This window comes from Coloeus monedula (genome assembly GCF_965178545.1).
Source record: "Coloeus monedula genome assembly, chromosome: W".
In the NCBI taxonomy this organism is placed as follows: domain Eukaryota; kingdom Metazoa; phylum Chordata; class Aves; order Passeriformes; family Corvidae; genus Coloeus; species Coloeus monedula.
This window is the reverse complement of record NC_138821.1, coordinates 27,207,370-27,227,593: the sequence shown is the minus strand read 5'-3', so window position 1 is coordinate 27,227,593 and position 20,224 is coordinate 27,207,370. Positions and strand designations below refer to the sequence as shown.

The window sequence follows — 20,224 nt, the reverse complement described above, 5'->3', positions numbered from 1 at the left end:
TAATCGTATTGGTGTACGTGTCATTTATCTGGCCAGCTCTCCGGACTCAGCCCCTAACATGTTCTCTAGCCCAGGTGTTCATAAGGCTGTTCTTGAAATGAGTCCCATTGTCAGATTCAATTCTCTCGGGGGTACCATGCCTCCAAAGGACCTGCTTTTCAAGGCCCAGGATGGTGTTACGGGCTGTAGCGTGAGACACAGGGTAGGTCTCCAGCCATCCCGTGGTGGCTTCTACCATTGTGAGCACATAGCGCTTGCCTTGGCATGTTTGCAGCAGTGTGATGTAATCAATCTGCCAGGCCTCCCCATACTTGTATTTGGACCATCGCCCACCATACCACAAGGGCTTCACCTGCTTGGCCTGCTTGATCGCAGCGCATGTCTCACAGTCATGGATCACCTGGGAGATACTGTCCATGGTTAGATCCACCCCTCGGTCTCATGGCCACTTATAGGTGGCATCTCTGCCTTAATGGCCTGAGGCATCATGGGCCAATCGAGCTAAGAACAACTCTCCTTTATGTTGTCAATCCAAGTCTATCTGGGACACCTCAATTTTCGCAGCCTGATCTACCTGCTTGTTGTTTCAGTGTTCCTCATTAGCTCGGCTCTTGGGGACATGGGCATCTACATGACGGATTTTCACGGGTAGCTTTTCTACCCGAGTGGCAATGGCTTTCCACTCCTCAGCAGCCCAGATTGGTTTTCCTCTGCGCTGCCAGTTTGCCTTATTCCACCTTTCCAGCCAAGCCCACAGAGCATTGACTACCATCCATGAATCAGTGTAGAGGTAGAGCTTTGGCCACTTCTCTCTTTCAGCTACGTCCACAGCTAATTGGACAGCTTTGAGTTCAGCAAATTGGCTCGATCCACCTTCTCCTTCGGTAGCCTGTGCAACTTGTCGTGTGGGGCTCCATACAGCGGCTTTCCATTTCCGGCTAGCACCTACAATTCGGCAGGAACTAACAGTGAAGAGGGAGTATTGTCTTTCACTCTCTGGTAGCTCGTTATATGGTGGGGCTTCTTCGGCACGTGTCACCTGCTCCTCTTCTTCTTCAGAAGATAACCCAAAAGTCTCACCTTCCGGCCAGTTCGTAATAATTTCCAAGATCCCAGGGCGACTTGGGTTTCCAATTTGGGCACGCTGCATGATTAGGGCGATCCATTTGCTCCAAGTAGCGTCGGTGGCGTGATGTGTGGAAGGAACCGTTCCCTTGAACATCCACCCCAGCACCGGTAGTCGGGGTGCCAGGAGTTGTGCCTCTGTGCTGATTACTTCTGAGGCAGCTTGGACTCCTTCATATCCTGCCAAGATCTCTTTCTCTGTGGGAGTGTAGTTGGCTTCAGACCCTCTGTAGCTTCGGCTCCAGAATCCCAGTGGTCGGCCTCGAGTCTCACCAGACACCTTCTGTCAGAGCCTCCAGAACAGAGCATTGTTCCCGGCTGCGGAGTAGAGCACATTCTTCACCTCTGGTCTTGTCCTGACTGGGCCAAGGGCTACAGCATGAACAATTTCCTGCTTGATCTGGGCAAAAGCTTGTTGCTGTTCGGGGCTCCAATGGAAATCGTTCTTCTTGCGGGTAACCAAGTAAAGAGGACTCACAATCTGGCTGTACTCAGGAATATGCATCCTCCAAAAGCCTATGGCACCTAGGAAAGCTTGTGTTTCCTTCTTGTTGGTTGGTGGAGACATTGCTGTGATCTTATTGATGACCTCAGTGGGAATCTGACGCCGTCCATCTTGCCATTTCACTCCCAGGAAATGGATCGCTTGAGCAGGTCCCTTGACTTTGCTCTTCTTGATGGCGAAACCAGCTTCCAGGAGAATTTGGATGATTCTCTCTCCTTTCTCAAACACTTCTGTTGCGGTGTTCCCCCACAAAATGATGTCATCAATGTACTGCAGATGTTCTGGAGCCTCACCCTTTTCTAGTGCAGTCTGGATCAGTCCATGGAAGATGGTGGGACTGTGCTTCCACCCCTGGGGCAGTCGGTTCCAGGTGTACTGCACACCCCTCCAGGTGAAGGCAAACTGAGGTCTGTACTCTGCTGCCAGAGGAATGGAGAAAAATGCATTAGCAATGTCAATAGTGGCGTACCACTTTGCTGCCTTGGACTCCAGCTCGTACCGTAGCTGCAACGTCCGGCACAGCAGCACTCAATGGTGGAGTCACTTCATTCAAGCCACGATAGTCCACTGTCAACCTCCATTCCCCGTTAGACTTGCGCACAGGCCAGATGGGGCTGTCGAAGGGTGAGTGGGTCTTGCTGACCACCCCTTGGCTCTCTAGCTCACAGATCATCTTGTGGATGGGGATCACAGCATCTCGATTTGTCTGATACTGCCGGTGGTGCACTGTCAAGGTGGCAATTGGCACTCGTTGTTCTTCCACTTTCAGGAGCCCGACTGCAGAAGGATTCTCTGATAGTCCAGGCAGGGTGTTCAATTGCCTAATGCCCTCTGCCTCCACAGCAGCAATCCCAAATGCCCACCTGAGTCCTTTTGGGTCTTTGTAGTAGCCGTTCTGGAGGAAGTCTCTGCCCAGAATACACGAGGCCTCTGGGCCGGTCACAATCAGATGCTTTTGCCACTCCTTCCCAGTCAGGTTCACCTCAGCTTCCAAAAGGGTCAACTGCTGTGATTCCCCGGTCACCCCAGCAATAGAGACAGGTTCTGCCCCCACATGTCCCAATGCCATTGAAAAGTACACTGTGCCCCAGTATCAACCAATGCATCATATTTTTGTGGCTCTGATGTGCCAGGCCATTGGATCCACACCGTCCAGAAAACCCGGTTCTCCCGTGCCTCTTCCTGGCTAGAGGAAGAGCCCCTCTAGCCCTGGTTATCATTCTTTCCCTGGGCGTACATGCTTGAGGTACCTTCTAGGGGATCTGACATATCATCCTCCCCTTTGTAATACCTGGCAGCTCAGTCATGGGAGGCTGAGGCTACTTTCACCTTAGCGGAACCCCCTCGGTTAGTGTCTCCCTCCTTGAGTTCACACACCTGCACTGCCAGGAGAGAAGTGGGTTTCCCATCCCACCTTCTCATGTCTTCCTCATGCTCGCACAGAAAAAACCACAGCTCAGCTCGTGAAGTGTACCGTCTCTCCCTAGATGGAGGACGTCGGGCTCTGACTTGGGGGCCTGTGACTTGCACTGTTGCCACACTGATCTTCCTCATCTCCTCCCTCATCTCCTTCATCTCCTCTTTGAGGTCCTGGACCACAGCAGAGACAAACTTTCAGCGGGCCACTGACCATACTGTCATAATTCCTGAGCCTGTTGGTGACAGAGCCTACTGTTTCTCGGATATTCTTGGCATCAATCATTGCAATGAAGGAGGTGTATTGCTGTGGCCCTAGCTTTGCCAGGTTCCACAACATCTGTCCTGTGCACCTGACCTTATCAGGGTCATTATCATGCTGTCCATCCCTCCCAAAGAGTACCTCTAATACTGCCACCTCTCTTAGCTGTTGGATCCCTTGCTCGAGTGTCTTCCACTGCATTCTATGATGATACTCCTGCATTCTTTCTTTGTGAATGAACCTTTCTCTCACACTCGTTAAGAGCCGCTCCCAGAGAGAAAGGGGCCCTGGCTCCCTCACAAATATCTGGTCCACACCTGGGTCCTGGGTCAACGATCCCAGATACCTTGCCTCACCACTATCCAGTTGCACACCTGTGCCCATAAGGTCCCAAACCCGAAGCAGCCAGGTTGTATAAGGCTCACGCCCCCTTCGCACAATGTCTTTTCGCATATTACGGAGACTGTTGTACGACAGGGACTCAGTAATGATTGCTGGCTCTGGCTCTCCTGCTGGTTGTGAGGGCCCTGGTTCCCCATCATCATCATTAACTGGTCATACTGATTTGGTCTTATACTTCCTCCTTTGCACAGGGGTCACTGCTGCTTGCTGTGATTGTCCTTGTGGTTCAGCTGGAACCTGGACGGTTGTAACATCCGTGGGTTCCACTGCTGCACCATTGGACTCACCCTCTTTGGGGCAGGGAGAGGGTTTTTCACTAGCTGAGGAGGTGTATTCCCTTAGCACCTGGCATATCTCCTGGCGCATCTCCTGCATCCCCTTCACCAGTATCCCCACCCAGTTCGGGTAGTCCATTTCTGAGGTGGGCTGTTGGGCGATATCAGACTGTGGGGCAGGATCTTTAAGTGTCTGGGGCTGTGTCAGGTTCTGGGGCAGGATCAGCCTCTGGGGTAGGATCTCTAGTCTCTGGGGCCGGTGTCTGGGTAGTTATTCAAGCCAATCTCAATTTATCTATGAGTGATAAATAGAGTAGGCCTATCAGCACCAGTTGGTTAGTACCCAGAGGAAATCTAAACCCTTCGAAAATTGGTGGGGTGGGCCCAAAGAACTGGTTGAGGGGTTGGGAGAAAACTTCCCCTGGTGTCATTTCCTCACAGAAGGTACCATTTTTAACATAACCCCAAAAACATGCACTTAATGTGTGATAGCCCTTTATCCATGTGCCCACATTCCAGAGGAAGTTAAAAGCCCATGAATTCCTCACTGTCCTGGGTTGCAGTGTATTCTATCACCATCCTCATGAGGTGTTGAAATCAGGTGGGGCAGTGTTTCCTTGCCTCCTCCCCCGAGACTATCTTGCTGTTAATGGCCCATCATTGTCCTGCTGCATGACTCATAGATAATTCCCTCTGGACTATCTTCTGTTAATGAGCCTAATCAACACTTGGCCTCATGACTCATTACCACATTGTGAGATGCTCCACCCAGAGGGAGGAACCAAGCATCCCATCGTGGATATAAGCTGAGGCTGAACACCAGAGACAACGCCTTTCCACTGGATTTCCAGAGGACAGGAGCTACACAGCCACCACTGGACCTTCTGAGGAAGAGCAGACCCTTTTTTCTACAGGATCACTGCTTCAGAGGACTGCAGCCACCATTCTACCAGACTGCTACCACCACCCTGCCTAACAGGGACTCAGGTTGTATCTTGACTCTGTCAGTTTGAACCAGTGTTTTCTTTTAGTTTTTTTCTTTCCTTTTCTTCCCCATTAAATTGTTATTCTGACTTGGTGCCTCCCACTGGTTTGTTTTCAAACTAGTACACTCACCTTCTCGACCCATAGTGCAAACTGGATAACAGTAATGGCAGCCTTAGTCAGAGGACCTATGTTTAGGTAAGGAGCTGCAAAGGGGAAGAATATAGCCACGACCACCTGCCACCCGAACCAGGGTAAACTAGACCACATAGTGCTGCCTAACAAGGTTCCTATATTCAGCACACAAAATTAAGTTACCCAGGAACTGTTATTCCTTTTTCACACCTTTCTCTTAATGCCCTCAGGCCCCACATTGGGCCCCAAGATCTGTCTTGGTTTGAAAGACAGGCGTCTGCTAAGGAAGGCAGTAGCCTCCTTGGAATGGCAGATGCAACCCCCCTTCCCTCTGAGTTATTATAATTTTGAAATCAAGGGCTTTCAGGCAAAGATATGGGAAATAGGAATAACAGTTCTTTACTATTATATATGTGTATAACCAGTCAAACAAACAACAATAACTATTGCAGTAACAGCAAACAATCACCAACCCAGTGCCAGCCTTCTGGGCTGTCAGGCCCTTTCCCCTTGGGTGCAGTTCCGGTCGCAGCCAGAAGGGGCGCTGGCAGCTCCCGGTGTGCAGGGCAGGTGCGATGGTTCCTCCGCGGCTGCAGGGGGCGCTCCGGAGTGAGCTCGGGGAGCATGCGGCACTGGTGGCCTGGGATCCCAGGGAGGGATGGAACAAAGGCTTCACAAACCCCTGGGCAGCCGATCCCGGTGTCTGGCCGGACACTCGGGAACAGCAGGCTGGAACAGCAGGGACGAGCACAAATCCCGGGTGGCAGATGAGATGTATCAAAATTCCGGAGCTGCAGTGGAAAACCCCCGGAGGTCTCAGCAGGCAGGGCGAGTGGGGCTACAGAGTAGTGAAGGCTCGAAGCAACAGCGGGAGCAGGGCGGCCGCGGCCCAGCTTCCCAGCGGGGCAGGGACGGCAGGCTTGGGAATACTGGGGTTTCTCCGGTAGAAGGAAGGCAGCCGAAGAAGCAGCCTCTCTCCCCGTCCAAATGCCAGGAACTGACTACCCACAAACCTAGGTGAAGGAGATGCACCCCTCCCTCTGTGACCAGGTCCTTTGTTTTTCTTAAGCACCCAGTAATTTGTCCCCCTGGCAACATGTATGGGGAAAATTCCTTTAAGAGAAAAAAAAAAAACAGGAGGAGAACTAAAACCCCAACAGAGTTGACCTTTTTTCCCCTTCCCTGGAATTTCGGATTTTCTCTCTTTTCTGCTGGACTGCTTTCAATATCAGAACACATCAGGAGGACTTTCCACCGAGCACAGAGGGCCTGGCCCTGGGCCAAGCCCCAGCTCCGAGGAGACCAAAGGGAGTACTCTAACACTTTCCCAGGTTTTTTCTCCACAGTGAAAGATTTTATTATTTAGCATTATTTTCCTTTTCCCGTGTGTTTGTTAAATAAATAGTTTTTATCTCTTTCACTTTCCTTCGAGGAAAATTTATTTTTTCCCGAACCTGGTGGGGGAGGGATGGTCTGTAGCCTGCCTTCTCACAGAGGATATGTTTCTAAATTTGGCCAAACTGGCACAATAGGTAAAGAGCTTAATGTAACCAACTGTTGGGTCTGTGGAGGGCCTCTGATGACAGAGGAATGGCCATGGAAAGGCAGTAGCTTAAGCCCAATAGAACTCCTTAAGTGGAAGCAAAGATAAGGGGAGAAAACAGACCAGAAGGATGGGTACTAAGTTCAACAGTGATAGGAGAGGAGTGTCTCTGGCGTACCGGAAACAATTTCCTTAACGAAGTAGGAAATACTCCCTGTAAGAAATATAAGGTCAGTAACGGAACTTTTACATGGTGGGTCTCTGAGAAACCAGCTCTGTATTGGACGGGAAAAAACAAAGGAAAAGAATTGTAAGTACAATAATAAGGTCAAACTCTTTCAATGCAATGATACAATCAAAAATCCTTATTTTGGGATCCCAGACATTTCAGAATATTGGGAAAATATAAATCAACAAAAATTTTGATATTTCTGGAGGGCACCAGATGGCCTATTTTGGATATGTGGAAAAAGGGCATATGCAAAACTCCCCTCTCGGTGGAAAGGGAGTTGTACCCTGGGAATCATACACCCAGGATTCTTTCTTTTACTAGAACCAGATGGAGATCAACTAGGAATACCAGTGTATGAGGATCTAAAAAGAAATAAAAGAGAATTGATTGGAGGATCGCAAAAATAGAGAGACGAGGAATGGCCCGCTGAACGCATAATTGAAATGTATGGGCCAGCCACTTGGGGGCATAAGATGGGAGTTGGGAATATCAAACCCCAATTTACATGCTAAATCGGATTATAAGACTCCAAGCAGTTGTAGAAATAATAACAAACCAAACTGGTCAGGCATTGGAATTACTAGCTAGCCAACAAAGCCAAACAAGAGCTGCGGTGTATCAGAATAGGTTGGCTTTAGACTATCTTTTGGCTGAAGAAGGATGTGTTTGTGGAAAATTTAATACATCAGACTGTTGTTTGAAGATAAATGACCATGGGGATGCCATCCTAGATATAGCAAAAAATATCAGAAAAATAGCCCACGTACCGGTCCAAAAGTGGGAATCTGCACTAAAACTTAGCTGGTGGGATAATGTATTGGGAACAGAATGGTGGAAGAAGCTAGGTTTCTTCCTTTTATGTGCCACTGCAGGCTTGATTTTTCTCCCTTGCCTGATCCCCTGTTTTATTCGATTAATATCTACCGTGGTCCAAGGCATGCAAATAGTACCAATGCCCGTGGAACCAAAATTGGCTACATCTGGAACGGCACAAAAGATCATGGTGTTGAAGAAGCAAAATGATATCAAAGACCCCTTTGAAGAAGCAAGATTGATTTGTGAAAAAAAATGAGCAAATAATAAAGGCTAGAAAACAAGGGATACTGCTCAAGCCAAATGATCTATAAAAAAAAGGAAAAGTGAGGTATTGTTATGAATGTATTGTGATGTTGGCTTTTCACATGTTATATAATTGTTATGAATGTATCGTGATGTTGGCTTTTTGCATGTTCCTTAATGTTAGAAAAACTTTACCTAGGTTCTGTAATGTCATACATGATATAGAATGCCTATTGTTTATGTAGTCAATTTAGAAAAGATAGGCAGAGAAAGTCTTCACATTCCTGGAGTATCTTATCAGAGAAGAAGAAAACCAGAAACCAGACAGAAGAATTTATGGAGGGAGCAGAGACAGAATGGAGCCAAGGAGGAAGATAAGACTGATGGGATGATACATAGAAACTCTAAAGAATTTATGAATCATGCATGATTGTGATGAATATGCAATAAGAGATGTACTTTTAAAGACGATCTTTTGGATGTAGAGGTGTGCCTTTGGATCTCTGCCAAAGCACCCAGTCGTAATATCCTTTTTGCTATTGTCTCCTAATTGTCCCCTTTTATTAAACTTTTCTTAAAATTTTACTAAGAGTGAACCGTGTTTTTCACAATATATAGTATGTTGTGTCAACCTTCTCACCCTTTATATGGGTTTTTATCAAAGCTATTAGTAGACAATTATAATATTAAGGAAATGCCTTTATTGTGAATATAATATTTCATTCTTCAACAGTGGCAAATAATCTTCCATATTTATTCTGGACCTCCACGCTGTAAAATAAAAGCATATAGTTAAATATATTCCACTAAAAGAATGGAAAATGGAGATCTCATCTTTTTCAGTGTTCTAGATTAACAAATAGTTTTAGTTTTAATTTTTGATTTAGACATTGATTTTTAACCTGTATAGGAACATGCATAGAGTGTCAAAGTATCAGCATCTACCCATAAGAACTCCATTTTTTCAGGGGAGAATACAAAAAGATCAATACCTGCAACCTATAATTATAGTTTCTTCCAGTTCTCCCACTGAAGAAACATGACAATCACTTTAGAAAGGTCTGATAAACACAGCAGTAGTAAACAGAAGTTTTAGAATTATTTTCACTGCCCAAATTCCAAAGCAAAAACAAACCCCAGGTCAGCCATTACAATCTTTATGAGAAATCAGAAAGGTACTCAATTCATTATTTTGCCAGTAAAATTATTTGACAATTTACCTCACCATTAGAAAATTTATGCTAGAGATCAAGGAGCATATTACTATGCAAAATTATTAGTTTTATTTCTAATTTTAATACCCTACTGATGTACATGCAGGAAAACTGATTTCCTCTATTAATATGATCCCACTGTAGGTGTCCTTATAATTTAACAAAGCTATGTGTCTTTTCATTTCAGACTCACACCTGTCTCTCCATATTTTGTGCATTCTCCCCTTTTAAGCATCGGTGTTTAAAACTGAAAATTGTTACAGAACAAAAGCAGGTTTTTCTTGCTTTTTATGTACAGTGGCATATTTACAAATATTGCAGAAAATATTTATATCAAGTTTAATAAAATATTTCCACTACTAGAAATACAAGCGGTAACTTACTAATACATAACTTATAAAAACTAGTTTGAGGAATATTTTGGACTTCAGTCACCTGGTAATAGCCTTTGCTGGTCTAAGAACAGACTCTTGTGCTCCTGTACAGCATATTTAAATTACATGTTAAACAGCTGTTACAAAACAGGTAGTGACTGTGATTAATGTAGGCTACGACTATCAGAAGCTGTCTGCATGTCTGTATCTCTCTAATTAGTGATACCACAAGCTACTAATTAGTTGGGTACCTTGTGTATTAAGATTTTGTAGTTTGGGCACTGTGTATCAAAGCAGTGAAAACTCCAAGTATACACTTGCCAAGAATTACAATGAAATACTGTATTTTTAACTTGGAAGGAGGTGTAGAAATAAGATAAATACTAGGTAAATACAGACAATACACACCAATAAATGAAACTTACTTGAATATATTCAATCTCTTCATCTGACATTAGTTTTCGTCTGTATTTCTGAGGTACGGTTCTTGTTAATTCAGAAGTGTCTGGTATACCTTGTACTCTACTAACAGGTGAAATATTTTTAAATGCTGGTGATCTGCTTCCTACAGACTCCTGTGCTTTTGAAGCATCAAGAGATGGCATACTTGTTTGTAGAGATTCCAGTACTGAAATCCAGATTGCAAAACCATTAAAGAAATATAACAAGACAGTAAAACTAATTAGTAAGCAGCCAATAAAAGTTACCAGTTATTGACAGTGTTCTTCATTATAAAAAATACTTAAAAGAATTAAAATAATTAAAAGATACTCTACTTCTCACAAGCTGTTTTTATTGTTGTTAAATATACCCAGAATACAGTGAAAAAATTCTGAAAGTAAAAGAAAGCCTATTTGAGTGGCCATAAAATACTGATGTAGAAACAATATAAATCAACACAGATCCTAACAAAGGCTTTTTCACTGGGAAGCTGTACTTGCAGAAGCAGCATGAAGTATCAAATGTGCGTGTGGAAGGGATTATGTAGAAAGATAAACAAATAACTAATATCCAACTAAGATGATGCTTTTTGTTTACTGCAACTGTAAAGAAACAAATGAAAAAGAGGTAGAGGCTTAGAGAAAGAAAAAGCTCACAACTATGGCAACCACAACATGTAATAGAATGCTATACCCATTCTTAATATTACAAAATGGCATCAAGAAAGTAAGGTCCCAAACAGAGCAAGGAGGAAGAGAACCCATCAGAAGGAGCAGAATCTGAACAGGGGGCATGCCATTAAGCTGAAATGTTAAACTTTAAGAGCAGAAGGCAAAGGAAACAGAAGATGAAAACAGAAGAAAACAACACACATATGATAATAGTTTTGGCTAGTAATGACTACAAAGTATTTTTGTTTTAATAAGTAACATACCTTATATATGAAAAAAAAAAGTTTCTCCAAATTTGTTTTATATACCACATAAATATTTAGAGATTTGCCTGGCCTTTAAAGCACTAACATCCCTAAAAGTATAGTCTTGATCCACAGAGCTCTGTTTAGCTATGTAGAAGCAACATTCCGGTGCGGTGAAACAGTTATTGCTACAGCATTCAAGCAAAGCAAAGTAGATTGCAATTTACTAGTGAGGCAACAGAAAATAATTAATGTAGAAAGGTCTAACATACTTAAAATACATAGACACAAAAATATTGTGATGCAAAGATAAGCATAAGCTAAATAACATGTTTTTAAGCCTTTGAGAAAGCAATTCACTGGCATGAAAGGTGGTGCAATTGGCTGAACTGGGCACAACATACAAAATTCTGACTGAAAGTTATTGCAGAAAATAGTTCCTGAAGAATTCACAGGTAAGTCAGAAGTGACACTGATGTTCATTGTAGATACTTTGCAGTGTTAATGGATAAACTAAGCTTAAAGCTAAATCCTAAATATAATGCTGGGGCAAATACATGGTATGGTATCATTTCTAAACAAGCGAGAATAACAACAGAGCTTCTTAAAACATCTACTACTTTAGTTTCAAATGCTTTATTGACTCAAAAGTAATATTAAAACAACATATAGCTCATTAACTTTGATGTTCTAAATGTAACAGTATTGAGGTTCTTGTAAATATACACATAGCTATATGTGTAAAAATTAATGTCAAAGATTGCAATGAAGTTAATCTTTTTCTCAGCATTAATTATTAGCACAAAGAAACACTTCTTAAAATGTACAGTGGAATGGCTCTTAGCCATAAATCAGGGTTTTAAATACCCCCGACATCACACACTCCAATTAGGAAAAGAAAGGATGAGGAAAATGCAACATCATTTTCTGCAAAGATCACCAAATACCTAAGGCTGTTTCAAATTCACTTGGATACTATCACTTCAGGCAAATATTAGTATTTTCAAAAATGTGACTTTTTATATAAGTAGAAAAACATCACTAGAAATCCTTGTGAATCTGCCTTGACCAAAAAATAAAGGCATGCATGTATTATTTATATTCCCACAGCTGTATAGAGTCTGAAAAGGAAGCCTTCAAACTAAAACAACTATGATTCAGAAACCCTGCTCAAAATCAGTTGAGTTGCATAGTTGAAGCAGAAAAATTGTGTGCTGATTCTTATATAAAACAGTTTATGCAAAGAAATATGACATAAATTGTATCTATAGATTAAATACTTACTTTTAGTTCTGGGACTACTTTTTCTGTCTGGGAACTTTATTAAAGGAGTATGTGGCTTGACTACCTAGAACAAGACAACGTAGTAGGAGAAACAGGGAGAATAAAATATATTTCTAGACAAACATTAACTTTACAATAATAAAATGGAACATACGACATATTAAACAACCACTTCTATACTGCTGCTTTATGCACCAGCACTGTGATAAAATTACTACTTAAATTCTATTTTTACCCAAGGAGAAATTTCACCTTTAAAGGCACTACCCCACTCTAGTGTTCAGAACAGGAATAAGCATTCTCTTCTCACAGCAATCAGTGTGTATGCAGAAATAGCTACTACAGTAGCAAAAATGGAATTAAGTTTTAGCATGTGAAACTGCTAGCAGTGCTCTCCACCTGTACATATTTGTTCAGCTGGCTGGCTGGGATTGACTAGTTCAATTAAGAAAAAACCCCTATAAATTATAACGTCTGGTATTCAAAGCCACTGTGCTTATTTTTGAAATATGTATTTTCAAGAAGACTACGTTTTACCTTTGAAGGGAAGAAAGATAGCTTAGAAATGAGATACTGATTAGCGCCCTCCCCTCTTGAACAGCGACCGAAAAGGTCTGCAGACTGCTCAGTAACATCCTTTGGTACCAGAACCAGGCACAGGAATCAAATGACCGGCGCCACCAGGCCGGCCTCGCCGCATGCTTCTTCCCCCGCGCCAAGGACACCGGCCTCTCCAGAGGCGCCTCGGGCCTCGGCCACCTCAGGCCCCGGAGGCCGCGCGCGAAGCGAGGCCTGCCATCCGCCCCAGGCTCCCAGCCCCAGCCGCCCGAGCCGCCTCCCGGTCCGCAGGCCGCGCACCGCTACCTGTACTAATCTAGCGACAGCCGCCATCTTACTGCCCATGGTGACGCCACGTCCCAGCGCCGGAGGAGCAATACCAGGCCACGCCCACTATGAGGGGGGCCCAGATAAGGGGCTGTTTGAGGCAGTGCCAAAATACAAATAAAATAAAGGGGCAACACATTAAAATTTAAAAATCGCTTCAAGTAGCTCTGCATTTTATTTGAATTCGATCAAGACAGCCGATCCACATTTTAAAAGCTGATCCTCACTTATAAAGAGTGCCAATGTTTTAATTTAACATATTACTTTTGTGAGTTGACCTTGGCTAGACATCAGATGCCTGCCAAGCTGCTCTATCCCTTCCCCTCCTCAGCAGAACAAGGGCGAAAAAAAGACGACAAAAGGCTTGTTGAGAGTCTTTCTGAAGAATGGCTAAAAAGCAAAGGTCATGATAACACAGCAGGCTTAGTAAAGATGCAGACACTGAGTCCTTGAGCAAGAGGTTGCATAGATAACAGAATGTGCATTCAGATAAGTAAGAAGACAGAAACCATATGGAAGAGGAAGATAAGACCACCGTGTTTGCAGATCCCACGGAATAGCTCCCACCAATGAGGAGCTCAACTTTTGCAATATGTATGAGCTAATTAAAGGTACTATAAGTAAGTGTAGTTTTGAAAAATAAATGGAGACTTGCTGAACATGATGCCTTGAGTGCTTGTCTCCCGCGACTCCACCCAACATCTGGCGCCCGAACAGGAGAAGTTGCCCTTGCCTTATGCGACGGGGGAGTTGCGTTGGGGTCGGGTCCCGCAGCTAGACGGACGGCGAAAGAGGTCTCGTATACTGCAGCGATTTCCTCCGCGCCCGAGTGACCGCACAGGCGGGCTCGCCGATACGTGCTGCCGAAGCCTGGAGGGGCTAGCAACGGTACCGTCGTAAGTATGGAAAGGCAAGCAGCACAGGAACTTTTTAAGGCTTTTTTGCTTAAGCGTAATTTTAAGGAGATTAATCTTGATAAAGACCTCCCCGCCCTTTTAACGCATGCGCGCTCTTACGGTTTTTTCGCTGACCCCCACTCCATTCATGAATTAAGTCAGTGGCGCGCGTATAGTGACAAACTCTGGGATCTTGTCTTAGATGACGATAAGCCAGCTAAAAAGATGGCTAAACTATGGAGAGTTGTCTATAATGAACTTTTAATGGTACAAGCAGAGAAAAGGGCAGCAGAAAAAATTAAGGCAGCCCATGATAAAAACTGTAATTACGATTCTGCTGCTTCCCTTTACTCCGCTGCCCCTAACCCCCCCACCTTTGCTACAGTCGAGGTTCCGCCTGAAGCATTTGCCTCCGGCCCGGCTTCACACTCACCCTCTGCGCCCCCTAATCCTCCCCTGCAGTCTCCGCCCCCGTCCCCCTCGCAGCAGCCGCCGCCGCCGCAGCCGTCTGTTCCTCCGGATCGCTCTCGTTCGCAAACCCCTTTCCTAAGCCATGAGCCTGTCCCTGGGGCAGATTCTGACCTCGCGGAGGCCATGGCCAAGGGTCATAGAGAGCTGTGGGCAGCTCTCGCTCGTGACGGTTTGCATAAGGGCGATGCAGAGATGCTAGCGGCTGCCCAGGAAAGCTTGGCTTTCCCTGTTCTGTTTGTTCCTAATCCACAGGGAGGCAATATTGCGCAAGTTACTAACCTCGACTGGAAGCTGTTAGCTCAGCTACGAGCAACGGTGGGGAATTACGGTGTTACGAGCGAGCCCGTAAAACAGATGCTTGACTATATTTTTAATGCCTTTACTCTCCTTCCTGCTGACATTAAAGGCATCACTAAATTAATGTACACTCCGCACCAGCGATTACTCTGACGCTCGCTGGAGAGAAGAAGCAGCTGTGAGCGCAGATCTTAACAGACCCCAGGGGGACCCCTTGGCTGACATTACGGTTGATGAGTTACTAGGACAGGGTCAACATATGAGGGTTGAGGCTCAGGCTGCACTAGGCCCTGCTAAATTGCGGGAGGCCATGGCAGTTGCTAAGAGAGCCATGGACAAAGTTCGAGCCCCGGGTGGAATTCCTATGTACATGAGCATTAAGCAAGGTCGGGAAGAGTCTCTAGGCTCTTTTGTTGATAAAGTCATGGAGGCAATTTCAAAAGCCGGGGTGCAAGAGCACATGCACGACCCATTATTAAAACAATGTCTCCTACAAAATGGTAACCAAGCCACTCGTGCCCTTATTACTTCCACCCCAGGGGATTGGACTGTCCAGCAACTTTTAGAGAAAGCTGCGACCATGCCCACTGGCTCGCAACTATTCTTAGCACAAGCCTTAGCAAAATTAGGTGAAGGGCTTAAAGAACAGGCTATTAGCTCTCAAAATCAGGTTATGGCAGCCCTTGCTCCTCTCCAAGCGGCAGCAGCACGTCCCCGCCCAGCTCCAGGTGGCCGCATGAAGTGTTATCGCTGTGGGACACCCGGTCATATTCGTCGCGAATGTACAGCCGCAGGAATTTGACTATTCCATTGCATCCAGATGACACCAAGCGCTTCGCCTTTACCTTACCTGCCCTGAATAAAGAACCAGCTAGACGATTTGAATGGACTGTATTGCCGCAAGGGATGAAAAACTCACCTACTTTGTGCCAACTGTATGTTGATGCTGCCTTGCAACCCTTACGGAGACAGATGCCTGATGCCATTATTTATCACTACATGGATGACATTCTCTTTGCTCAAAGGGATCCCTTCACCCCTGCCCAGATGCAAATTATTGTTGCCTCCTTGGCTGCCTGGTCCCTTGTTGTGGCACCCAACAAAATACAAGTTTCTGCTCCATAGAAATATCTAAGATGGACTATTACCGCTCAGAGAATAAAACCTCAGAAGTTACATATTCAAGCATCTATTTCAAACCTAAATGAGGCCCAGAAACTTCTAGGAGACCTACAATGGCTTAAACCCATTACAGGAATTCCCAACATGCTATTGGAACAGCTACGTCCTTTGCTAAAGGGCACAGACCCATGTACTCCTGTGACGCTTACGCCTCAACAGTCTAAAGTCTTGCAGCAAATTACATCCTGTATCTCCAGAGGCTTTGTTGACCGTCTAGACCCCGACACCCCCTTATCCTTAACTGTCTGGAACAGTAGAGAACATCTCTTAGGAGCCATTACTCAGCAAAAGAAAACGGGGGACATCTCCGTTCTAGAATGGATTTCGCCCCCCTTGCAGCAAAGAAAAACAGTCACTCCAAAGATTGAAATTTAGCAACTCTTTTAAAGAAAGGACGTCTACGCACCTGGGAAATTAGTGGCCTTGAACCTGCAGTTATCTACCTCCCCATGGAAAAACCTACCTTAGACTGGTACCTACTCAACTCCTCGCAGCTCACTGAAGCATTGCTCTCTTCTGGAGCAGAAGTTCGCACCGGCCCATTAGCTCCAAAATTACTCAACTGGTTGGGAAGCTGGACCTGGATATCCAAACCGTTGCAGCACCGAGGGCCTATCCCTGATGCTCTGACAGTTTTTACTGATGCCAGACGCAGAACCAGGACAGCTGCCGTTGTTTGGCACTATAATCAACAATGGTGCCACCATAAGATCGCAGCTACCCCTACTGATACATTACAAACCTTAGAACTTGTAGCAGTACTGTGGGCTGCCCTTCATTTTTCGGAACCCCTCAATGTCATTTCAGACTCTCTTTATGTTGTAGGAATTGTTTCTAGAATCGAGGACGCTGTCATCAAGGAAGTGAAAAACCAGCGACTTTTTGATCTGTTATTACAACTAAAACGTCCCCTATGGGTTCCGGCCAAATGGACTAAGCCTGTTGTCACTGATGAGCAACCCACAACAGAGGAAGAAAAGAAGGGTACAGAGGAAGATCTCACAAATCCTGCAGGAAGTTGAGCAGCGGTTTTGCATTACCTTCCTTGTGGACTCTGAACAGGAGATAGAGGGTTATCTCCTCCCACATTTGCAGAGACATTTTTTACGCTTTTGCCAGTCTAGTTGCTTTGCATGTAATTGTAATAATCATAAGGCGTGGGTAAGATTGCTTTGCGGAGGCTGTAAATTACAGTGGTGGGTCCACCAGCGACATCTATCAGAAGGGTTTTGGTGTCAGTCTTGCAGTTTTCACTGGCACCGTGAGACGGCTCAAGGAGCATTAGTACAACTCACAGGCAAAAATATCATTGACAGTTTGCAATTAGTTGAAAATCTTGAAGATCTGCGGCTAAGAGAATTAGTGTGGTCAGTACAGCATTTAGCAAAAAAGATCTTAGCCGATAGCTACTCTGTAGTTTTGCAATCCTCATGCCAACCAAATATCGGGGTCCCCATTCAGTGGCAAGTTGACCCAAGAAAGTGGGATCATGTTTGCCGGCGGTTTAAGCATCGTGCTGCTAATCGCAGGCTCAGTAATGGGTCACCCCCTTTCCTATCCTCCTAAGGTGTTTGACCCTAGAGATAATATCTGGGTCTCCTTGCCACGTGAATTGAACACTACAACATTCTGTGCTTCCTTAGCCTCGCCCAGTGCCCCCTTCTTAACATGTTTGATTGGGGTGCCGTTAAATGATAGTACTTGGCGTCTCTTTGTTACAGAGACTCAAACACTTAAGACTACCCGGAGCCTCTGGCCCTTGACTACCACTACTAACGTTACGCATGGGCTACAAGAGTATGATAGCTGGGATGATAAACTCCCGGTGGGCCCTGAGCCACAAGAGATAGAACTAGTTGATTCTCTTAACGCTACAGCCTGTATTTATATTAATAGTTCACGTAATTTATGCCAAGAGGGCAGCCTTAATGGCTGTCGACTGAATGAATCCAACCCCACCTTGATTTATCCTATTGGCAATGCTTCACAGTGGGATTTAGAATGGTGCAACGTTACCGTGAGAAATCGATCTCTTGCAGCCCCTGGAACGTTTTTCCCTCGAAAGTTACCCAGAGGGTTTTTCCTAATTTGTGGGAATCGTGCCTGGTCAGGTATTCCATCCAGGCCTGTAGGTGGGCCCTGTACCTTTGGCCAACTGAGTCTTGCACTTCCACAGCACCATCCTAATGCTACACACCGAACACGATGGCGGAGGTCTTTAACAGAAACTATAACACCTGAATGTCAGGATGACCTCACGCTATGGAGCAAATCAGAAGTGCTTTTTACCTCCCTTTTTGTTCCTGGTGCAGCTGCGGCACGAGCCCATCGTCACTTAGAAAAACTGGCATGTTGGGTAGTTAAACAGGCAAACGGTACCAGCCGAGTGTTGTCTGAACTTGCAGAAGACCTGAGTTCAGTCCAACACGCCCTGCTTCAGAATAGAGCAGCTATAGATTTTCTACTCTTAGCCCACGGCCATGGCTGTGAAGACTTTGAAGGAATGTGCTGTATGGATCTTGAGGATCATTCTAAGTCCATCCACGCCGAAATTAAGAATTTGATTGAACACTCACAAAAAATAAAAAAAGACTCCGGATTTTTCGGATTAGAAGGACTTACAGAGTGGATGGGCTTAGAAGGATGGATGAAAAGTGTGATTAAATCCTTAATGCTGTTGCTAATAATTGTTTTGCTTGGTTTACTTATGCTTAGCTGTATAATGTCATGTGTAAAAAATTTAATTTTGAAGTCAGTCGATATGACTATGATCATGCAAAAAGAAAACAGGGGAAGTGTTGAGAGTCTTTCTGAAGAATGGCTAAAAAGCAAAGGTCATGATAACACAGCAGGCTTAGTAAAGATGCAGATACTGAGTCCTTGAGCAAGAGGTTGCATAGATAACAGAATGTGCATTCAGATAAGTAAGAAGACAGAAACCATATGGAAGAGGAAGATAAGACCACCGTGTTTGCAGATCCCACGGAATAGCTCCCACCAATGAGGAGCTCAACTTTTGCAATATGTATGAGCTAATTAAAAGTACTATAAGTAAGTGTAGTTTTGAAAAATAAATGGAGACTTGCTGAACATGATGCCTTGAGTGCTTGTCTCCCGCGACTCCACCCAACAAAGGCTCATGGGTTGAGATAAGGACAGGGAGATAACTCAGCACTTAGCATCACAGGCAAAACAGACTCATTTGGTTCTCAACTGATATCTTCCTGATTACTGATACTTCTTTTTTATTCTCCACAGAGCACTTTCAGTTTGATTTCCAATTATTTCGATTAATGCTGAAATATTCTCAATTGCTTTTTCCAATTCACTAACTCCTAACCAGAGGATAAACCATCTGGCAATGGAATGGAAAGCTGTGGATCTCTTTATCAAAGGATTGCTAATTCTTTTGGTTCATTTTAGATCAGCCTTCAAATTCTTTGTAACTGTAATATTTGGGATTACAGCTCCAAAAGTGCAAGTACCCTTGTCACCAAAAATCGGGAGTAAAACTCTCTAACACTGTAATTTCAGTACTAGAAAGCAGCATCACTTTTATTCACGATGCCAGGCATGAGTGGGATATTCCCACCTAATCCATGCACCACATGATACAATCAACTTTGTCTAGTCCTTTTTGGGGGATTACATCTGTTTATACATGTGCTATGGTAAGGTGATGTCTCCAGATCCCAGTCCTGATTTTTTTCTTCTTGATCTATATTAAATGAGGTACTTACCCAGAACGTTACCCATTTTATATCGGTGGGGATTGGAACTCCAATTAAATGTATTCCTTTTCCCAAATGTTCAGGCATACAAGCACATATCCAACAATCACTCAGATTAGCTCTTTGTTACTTCCTCCATCAATTTCAGGTGGAGATTGAAGCTCCATTGGTTTCCCAGACCTGATCTCGATGGTATTGTTAAACTTAGTCCACTTAACAAGATAAATCAGAGTTAAAACTTCATACTGCTTTGAATAGAAATATACAAAATTTAATCCAAATAGAAATACAAACAATGTTGTAAAATAACTCCATTCACACGTGTCGTGGTTTGACACTGACCAAATGCCAGGCACCCATGAAAGCTGCTCACTCACCCTCCCCTGCCACAGCTGGGCAGAGGAGAGGAAAATTTAACAAAGGGTTCATGAGTTGAGATAAGGACTGGGAGAAAACACTCCAAGGGCAAAACAGGCTTATCTTAGAGGTACAAAGTGAATTTATTACTAAAAACGTCAGAGGAGTATAAGTAAAATAAGCCCTTAAAGGCACCTTTTTTCCCCCAACCCCTCCCTCCTTCTCACCGACAGCTCAG

The 20,224-nt window shown here is 44.5% G+C and overlaps 1 protein-coding gene across 1 annotated transcript; it reads right to left on the bottom strand.

Annotated features, from left to right (window-relative positions):
• Positions 1 to 8,616: 8,616 nt before the first annotated feature.
• KGD4 (alpha-ketoglutarate dehydrogenase subunit 4) lies at positions 8,617 to 13,080 on the bottom strand. The gene is made up of 4 exons (XM_082300692.1): positions 13,032 to 13,080; positions 12,168 to 12,231; positions 9,952 to 10,154; positions 8,617 to 8,709 (listed from the first exon to the last, which is right to left on the bottom strand). Exons 1-4 carry the CDS (start codon positions 13,068 to 13,070, stop codon positions 8,692 to 8,694), a joined length of 324 nt encoding a protein of 107 aa, XP_082156818.1. The 5' UTR covers positions 13,071 to 13,080; the 3' UTR covers positions 8,617 to 8,691.
• Between the last annotated feature and the right edge of the window lie 7,144 nt (positions 13,081 to 20,224).